General features: G+C 35.8%; 1 protein-coding gene across 2 annotated transcripts in view; it reads right to left on the reverse strand.

Moving 5' to 3' along the window:
* The window catches only part of LOC106459122 (sn1-specific diacylglycerol lipase alpha-like), a 31,399-nt gene extending 24,011 nt beyond the window's left edge, over positions 1-7,388 (reverse strand). For both annotated transcript variants that reach the window (XM_022385556.1, XM_022385555.1), the window contains exons 1-2: positions 6,538-7,388; positions 601-743 (exon numbers count right to left, since the gene is read on the reverse strand). In XM_022385556.1, coding sequence (XP_022241264.1) covers positions 601-743; positions 6,538-6,660 — 266 coding nt within the window. In that variant the 5' untranslated portion in view covers positions 6,661-7,388. The remainder of the gene's footprint in view (positions 1-600; positions 744-6,537) is intronic.
* Positions 7,389-9,145: the final 1,757 nt, after the last annotated feature.

The following is a 9,145-nucleotide window of genomic DNA, read 5'->3' on the forward strand; positions in this document are numbered from 1 at the left end:
ACATCGACATGATTTTTTTCTCAAAGCCAATTGATTTCTTTAATCAGAGCTTTAAAAACCTGATTGCAAACTGGAAAAGCATCATCGATAAGAATGGTGACTATTTCATTTAATAAATGTTTTGTTTTGATATATAAGTTGTTAGGGTTTTTCATCTAAAAAAAAAAGCGACATTAATTTTTTGACGACCTAATAGAATTTTCGACAACGCGCAAGATCAACGCATTGTGATTTTGTGTTAAGGTCGATAAGACTATGGTAATTCTTTTAAACATATATAAAACAATAATATTTAAAACGGGAGCCAATCAAGATTAAGTTATTTTCCCCGTTAAGGGCTGGTCTAAAGTGGATTTTGATTATTTTCGTTTATTTTAAAAATAATATTTACAAATAAACAGCTGAAGGCAAGATGTTAAAATGTACTTAATAATCATGAAGCTATACAGACAGAAGTAAAATATTTCAAACAAGCTTTCTGCCTCAATACCAACTATTTTGTCTATAAACTTCTAACTGTAAGCACCTGATCTTAATTCTGATAATTTCGTGTTTAAGGATTAAATATACAGACTAAAATCACACTTTCTAATACTCTACCTTAGCAGACCCCCTGGAGGAGAGTAGGCATAACAAACCAAGTTCGGGAAGTCTTGTTTTAGTAGAATGGCGAGGATAGCAGCCGTTCCAGCACCTAAAGAATGTCCAACTAGCACCAAGTCATACTGCGACGTACCCTTTTCCTTCAGTATAAAGAAAAAAAACAAAAACAAAAGAAAACGGACAGATAACGGAGTTATTTATTTGTAGCAAAACGGTTAAAATATCAATAAAACCATTTCACCAAACAATAAAATAAGCAATTATGGAATTAAAATATAATATTATTTTGCACGAAAATTCATAATGTTAATTTACTATGATCCTATAAATATGTGAAGCTACAATAACACAACTTTTATTCAGATAATTTGTTTTGGAGATTTACAACTCTTAAATAAGTCGTCTTATCATTCATTCAAGAACAGAAATATAATGTTTTCTAGTGTAACATATTTTAACATGAACAATATTTAGACATGCACACGCACACGTGAAGCTCAAAAACCGATAAGTTGTCGATTAGTCGCGATTATTTCCCCGAAAGGAGGCCAAAGGCCGCTCGGAGGGGTCACCCGTTTTAACCACCCGCACAACTATACAGCAGACGTCACACAAGGGACGCTTAACGTTGCAATTTGTACTGTCGTGACGTCAGTAAACATTGCGCATGTCATGAATCATGAGAAGAATTATACACTCTGTAGGCTACAACAGAGCATGACATATTTATGATAGAAGTATATGTTGGAAGTGAAATCATTCCAAACAAAAGAAAAAGTGGGGAAGTTAAAATTCAAGAAGCCGTATTAATGAAGACGTGCAAAGTGAAACTGATTTATAGAAATGAAAGGAGTTAAAGGTTAAAAAGAAGGTTATGAAGAAATAAAAAGAAATGACAGGAGTTAAAGGTTAAAAAGAAGGTTATGAAGAAATAAAAAGAAATGACAGAAGGAATTATGGTTTAGATATATAGGGGGAGGTGCAAAAGATGTATAACTGTCACATTTACAACACCAGTATGGTCGGGATAATCTTGGGTTAGGTGTTCAATTTTGTTGGTTATAATGATTATATAGAAAGAAGTATTTGTAAGTAGGCTAAGCTTTTGCTTCTTATTACGTCTGCGGTTCATATTAAAAGTTATTTAGAAATATTCGAAACATTGCTTTTTTGTTTTGTTTGTAATTAAGCACAAAGCTTCAGAATGGGCTATTTGTACTCTGCCCACCAAGGGTATCGAAATCCGGATTCTAGCATGGTAAGTCCGCAGACATACCGCTGTGCCACTGGGGGGCTCGAAACATTGCGTATTGTACATAGCATAACGCAGATAGAGCAAGTTCAGAATTTTATTTCTACCTTAACAGAGGAAATCAAGAGCTGTCCAGGGCAACTACTGCCCTACTGATAAAATATAAGCTTACAAACAAGAATCCAGAAGAAAAGAAAAGGAATTTACTGATTTATACCCAGAACGTTTTGTTTTTAAATAATAAAGTACTAAGTCATGTAGGTGGCTGTAAAAATTGACATATTTGAAAGCCTAAGAAATATTACGGCAAAGGATGAGCAAAAAACACATGAGATTGAGTTAGAGACCACAAACCAATGAGAGAGAAATATAATTATGACTCCATATGTTAATAGAAGCACCTATAACAAGACTCTTCGATGTTACAAATGAGGGTAATTAGGCAACATCACACTTAATGGTAAGACAAGCTTCCCTACGGTCATGCCTAACTGTAAAAACCGTATTAACAAGACGCGTGATGAAAGTGTACTAAATGTGGGCTGTCAGCTGTGAGTTGAACGAAGTCGGGGAATTTCATTGGTCTGTGGAGAGTCGTGTTAAAAACAGATGCTGCTGGTATCTATACTGATGTGTAGTTATTTGAAAGAAGTCAGATCATTTCCTGATCCGTGTATAAAGAAAATAACTAGACAAGGAATATGATAAACGTAAATAGCATTAGCGTATTAATGGAGACATGGGCACATAAGGAGGATAACATAGATTGAAATTTATCTTATAATAAAAACCTGCATCATTCTTAACTCGCACTAAATGAGACATGCGACATGCCTTAACAAACAAGGTTGTAGCAAACTTGTCGAATGTGAACCAAAAAGCCACTGAAAGTCAGGGAAAGTTCAACATTCAGAAAAACTCAACGAACGTGTCCCGATGCTATGTTTAACACCAAGAAGCTTATGACCTTTATTTATGCAACACGATTAATTTAAATGTTATAAGTTTTATTGTATAAAATAAATACGAAAACGAAGTCTAAGGCTGATGACAAAACGTACCTGTCGGCAGTATATCAACTACTTCCATCTTAGGCCATTACTTTCTAATTGTTGGACATTTAGAAGTTAAAGAACCCTCAGAAATGAGAAAAATGTTGTATGGCCAAATCTAAGAACAGATGTATAAAGGTATATTACGTCATGCGACGTCATACAACTAACAAATTAAAAAACAAACAAACAAGAAACTGTTGTTTCCCATTCCTAAGATCAGGGTTTATCTCGAAGGAAATTTCATAGATATGTTTAGGTGCATGCAACCTAAAATGAGAAACGGTATTCGAGTTAAATGTATGACATAACCGTCAGAACTGGATAAGGCAAGATATGAACACCTAACACTGAATTTATCCCAATGCCAATTAAAGGAGGCAGCACTACCCCTGACTTGTCAAAGTTAATACCAAGAGGGGTGTGAGAATCATAATAGGGGTTTAACTGGATGTTATTAGGGTATTACTCAAAATATTTGATTAAACCAGTAAAAAAACAAAAAAAAAACACAACAACAACAACTAGCTTAATATAATGCATAAAACTGGCTTGCCAACAACACTTTAAAATGTTCCGTGTAAATTAATATAACATACATGGAAGCTAGTAACAAAACAATAGGGATAATTCTAGTGCAAAGAAGACAAGACTGTAATGAAAAAAGAAACAAACAATATATGACAAAAATAAATTCCATCGGGAGAGTGGCTGTGTGACAATGGAGAAAGAGTGTCTAACTATTGTATGTGCACGCATCCCATCCAGTCAACACATTGAAATTCAATCTGACTTCTATATGCACCATCCCATCCAGTCAACACATTGGAATTCAATCTGACTTCTATATGCACACATCCCATCCAGTCAACACATTGAAATTCAATTACTATTCCCTGTTTAATATGTAGCTGAAGATTTGTAGGTTTGTTTTACCGAAAATATACACAATTTGCTATCTGTACAGTCGAATTTTTGCTCTATAAGCCAAAAAGCTGCTTATCACCGAGTTAATGGCAGACCCATCTGACAGATAACTATCGACCTGTTGGGTATAAAGCTATTTCATGAAATGTGTTATAGTAATTGACTGATTTGGTAGGATGACCTTAGGCACGTTTTTCATTTAACCTGATAGTCATGATTACACACTATTTCCTGACACTGCAAGTTCCATTGTAACAAGCTTATGTGAATGACAGGAAATACAATCTTATACCTTATGTATTAATATACATTTAACAGACCTTCCAATGTATGTGGTCATTGGCTTTCCAGACCAAATGTACGAAAGTCAATTGGACTTGCATGAGGGACTTGGCAGGTATGTGGCCGAATGGGACCGACGTAATTCCAGTTTTTTGGACATCTTTCTTATAAAAAGAAATGTTGATTTTAATCTGTGGTTGGAGACTTGTAAATTTTGGGCTTATGAGTCTTTTTTCAAATTTAAATCCTTGCTTGTTATCTTGTAAATGACAATAGAAAATATGTCCAGCTTCGTTGCAATAGATTTTTGGATTGAAGCGTTTTCTTTTGTAACCACAGCTTTCGCTTTGCAGATGAAGGTGTTATTCCAGCTTGGTTTGAGGTATAATTTTGGAGCTTGTTGCAACCCCAAATGTTTTGATCTACGAGTTTTCTGCTTTTACGGAGAACATTGAAGGTACACCTGTTTGAAATGTCAGGTTCTTTGACTTTATATTGTCATGAATGTTTTTCTTTGGAAAGACTTTTTATATTCCTCCAGCCATAAGTCTAGCTGTGGCAACACACACCTGTGGCAACAATTTATCATGCCACTGCTTTAGCATATGCAAGTTACTCAAATAAAGCGCAATTAATCCCCTGTATTTAAAGTACATAGAAACTTTGTTTTGACTCTTAATACTGCAGATTTTCTATGCCACGCTACAGTGTTAATCTGACATCATCAACTTCCATGCCCTTTTGTCACCTGATGATGGCGGAAGGTCACATGTCATAGAAATTTTGTTTTGCCATTTAATATTGCAGATTTTCATTTAACTCAGAGTTTTTACTAGTCCTTCATTTCAAACTTTTCCTTCGAGCTTTCAGTTATATTTGGAGTACAACTACTATTGAAGGAGAGGGGGAAGGTCACTGTCATAACCATTTGCTATATGCTGTAAAAGCATACAGCTTGGTTGGAGTAAAGCACAAAGCTACACAACGGGCTATCTGTTCTCTGCCCACCTAATCTAATCCCGCTTTCTGGCCTTGTAAGTCCGCAGACATACCATTGGGGCAAAAGCATACAGATACTATGAAGAAAGTTTGCAGAATTTTGATACTGGCCGCCTGTGAAAATTAAGATGTAATGAAATGTTGCATAATTTGGATAGTGGCTGCCTGTGAAAATTAAGATGTAATGAAATGTTGCATAATTTGGATACTGGCTGCCTGTGAAAATTATGATGTAATGAAATGTTGCATAATTTGGATACTGGCTGCCTGTGAAAATTAAGATATAATGAAATGTTGCATAATTTCGATACTGGCTGCCTGTGAAAATTAAGATGTAATGAAATGTTGCATAATTTGGATACTGGCTGCCTGTGAAATTAAGATGTAATGAAATGTTGCATAATTTGGATACTGGCTGCCTGTGAAAATTAAATTGTAATTTGACTTAACAATTACGGAGTGAGGGTTCTATATTGTAACTTGACTCAACAGTTACGAAGCGAGGGTTCTACATTGTAATTTTACTTAATAGTTATATAGCGAGAGTTCTATATTATAATTTGACTCAAGAATTACAGAGCGAGGGGTTCTACATTGTAATTTAGCTCAACCATTACGGAACGAGGATTCTACATTGTATTTTAACTCAACTTAAGTAACCTGCGAAAATTATCTAAAATCATTAGAAAATTGGACGTTTGAACTCAAAAACTATAGGAAATATTTGTAGCAAACTATTCACCAGCTACATGTATCCAAATAAGCAACATTTCATTACTGTTTGGCTTTCACAGGCTCCACTTATCCATATTCTGCATAATTGCATAATACTTAACTTTCACAGGCTGCCACTATCCAAATTATGCAACATTTCATTACATCTTAATTTTCACAGGCAGCCAGTACCCAAATTATGCAACATTTCATTACATCACAGAACCATCGATCTGTAATTGTTGAGTCAAATTACAATATAGAGCCCTCACTCCGTAATTGTTAAGTCAAATTACAATACAGAACCATCGATCTGTAATTGTTGAGTCAAATTACAATATAGAGCCCTCGCTCTGTAATTGTTGAGTCAAATTACAATACAGAACCATCGATCTGTAATTGTTGAGTCAAATTACAATATAGAGCCCTCACTCCGTAATTGTTAAGTCAAATTACAATGTAGAACCATCGATCTGTAATTGTTGAGTCAAATTACAATATAGAGCCCTCGCTCTGTAATTGTTGAGTCAAATTCCAATGTAGAACCCTCGTTTCGTAATTTCGTACTTTATTTTGTACATGGACACCTATGGAATCGACTCTTTCTTTGACTGATAAACAAAAACTACAGTTTTGACATAATGTTTATGGATAATGAGTAATTAAGTGTATACATGTTAAGTTTCGACAGAAAACATAGTTACTTACAGGACTATAACGAAAGGCTTGCGTCAAGATCCCTTCCTCTACCAGTTTACGCCGAATGTAGACTGCTGCTAACACCATCCCCTGCAACGAAAAACACAACAACCAGATTTCTGTCACAGACATTTATGCAACACACTGTTGCGCACTAGAATATTAAGAGAAACTGTGAGCGACTTCAATTTAATCAAACGACTCAAGAACTGAAGTCTGAGTTGTTCTCCAATTTAAGGTTCTTATATGAATGTCTTAGTAATAAACACATTTAACTAGAAAATAATATCATTTGTTCATCTAGGAAACTGATTTCCACGTGGTTAGCATGTTGGGCTGTGGATCAAAGGGTTGTGGGACATGTTTCCGTGGAATATATTCTATAACAATCATTTTCATTAATTCATTCAAACAGCCGGATAAAGCTTAAAAGAACCTCACATTAAAGCTGTTCTTTTATTTAAATACCCTACTGTCGTCAGTAAATGACTCCATCGTCTTTCATGTTTTTCAGATATTAATCCTACTAGATCTGACTCACAACAGACTTCAAGTTCTCACTGATTAGTGCCTGGCGTAGCCTTGCTGCGGACTAAAGTGTTCAGAGTTCGGGACGTACGGCTGCTGAGGACACTCCGTGCTTTAAGCTGTGGGTGCATTATAAGAAACAAACAAACTGTTATTTGACTCAAAGAGCCGGACAAAGCCATTTTGGTGGCGGTTGCTGAGATTCGCTGCCTTTCTTTGAGCAGTAGGACAAAATTTGGAACAGCTATATCTGAACTCTAGAGATTGCCCGGCATGGCCAGGTGGTTCAGGCACTCGACTCGCAATCTGAGTGTTGCGGGTTCGAATCCCCGTCCCACCAAACATGCTCGCTCTTTCAGCCGTGAGGGCGTTATAATGTGACGGTCAATCCCACTATTCGTTGGTGAAAGAGTAGCCCAAGAGTTGGCGGTGGGTGGTGATGACTAGCTGCCTTCTCTCTAGTCTTACACTGCTAAATTAGGGACGGCTAGCGCAGATAGCCCTCGTGTAGCTTTGCGCGAAATTCAAAACAAACAAACAAGTCACGTACGCGTCTTAATTGAATGTGAATCCAATATGATTTTTAAATGTCACTTTTCTTAATTTATCGTATTATTTCAAATGTTTGAAAGTTGTTTTTCACGATGTCGTGGAACATTCAGATCGTCGGGTTTACTTTCCTTCACCTGATCTAATCGTCCAGCCATCTTTAAGATTTAAACATTTTATTACGAAAATTTATTTTCCTATTTCTAAGAAAGTCGAGTGCTTATAAACTTAAGTTTTCACTACTTCTCAAACTTTAATGAAATTGCGAAGTGTAATCGGATAGTGGTTCAAAATATTCTGAAAAAAATAAGTTCGAATTAATCCACTTATTAATATGCTAGCAGCGATCATCAGGTGTACCAAAAACTTAATATGCTAACAAAATAAAAATCCAGTAAGCAGACAAAACCTCAATGGAAAATCTTCTTCTTTTCTACTTTGTCTGAACTATTTAAATCTCCTGGTAATTACCATTTAAAAAATGTAGGATTATCATGGTTATGGTGACTTTAATCTGCTGACTCGTGTCTCGTGCACTTTGCACAAGACTCTCTCTAAAAGCTTTACTTAATGCAATTAAAACAGAGCTGTTCATGCGATCCACCAGCTCTAGAATCATCTGGACGTTGAAGGTTTGACGATTTGTAATTAATTTACTCGTCATTTATTAAAATCATAGAATTATTGTTTTAGTTTTTTCATCGGTAAGAACGAACATGACAATCATATTTGGAAGGCAGTTTTAATAGGTTTGCTTGCAAATGTTTTAAGTTGTGAATACTTGTCCTCCGGTGAGACAGCGGCCAGTTTACGTAGTTACAACCATAAAATCCGAGGTTCGATTCCCCTGAGGTGAAGGTAGCAGATAGCCCAATGTGTCTTTGCTCTAAGATATACACGTGAATAAATAATTTTATGCTAAGAGTAAATAGGTTGAAAAAATAATGTAAACCACCTGTTTTTTATTATATTTTTAAATTATCATATCTATAATCGAATTATGAATGTTGCCACTTTCTAATTAAATCTAAAAATATTTTCCTGTGCACTAATTTTGTTTTTTAAATTTTGACCACAGGTTAAATGACGATGAACTTTGTAAGCCATTCCATTTACGTAAATGTGTTTAGTTTATAAAGAAACACAATACAAAAACATTATTGTACAGTAAATAAGATATAACCTTAAAATTAGGCCCGGCATGGCCAGGTGGTTAGGGCGCCCGACTCGTAATCTGAGGGTCGCGGGCTCGAATCTCCGTCCCACTAAACATGCTCGCCCTTACAGCCGTGGGACGTTATACCTAACGGCCAATCCCACTATTCGTTGGTAAAAGAGTAGCCCAAGAGTTGGCGGTGGGTGGTGATGACTAGCTGCCTTCCCTCTAGTCTTACAGTGCAAAATTAGGAACAGCTAGCGCAGATAGCCCTGGTGTAGCTTTGTGCGAAATTCAAAACAAACCGTAAAATTTATATTACACAATTTACAGCGTATTTACATTACACCAACTACTGAGAAATGTGAGTAAGTTGTAGATCAT

This window comes from Limulus polyphemus, unplaced genomic scaffold (assembly GCF_000517525.1).
Source record: "Limulus polyphemus unplaced genomic scaffold, Limulus_polyphemus-2.1.2 Scaffold563, whole genome shotgun sequence".
NCBI lineage: Eukaryota > Metazoa > Arthropoda > Merostomata > Xiphosura > Limulidae > Limulus > Limulus polyphemus.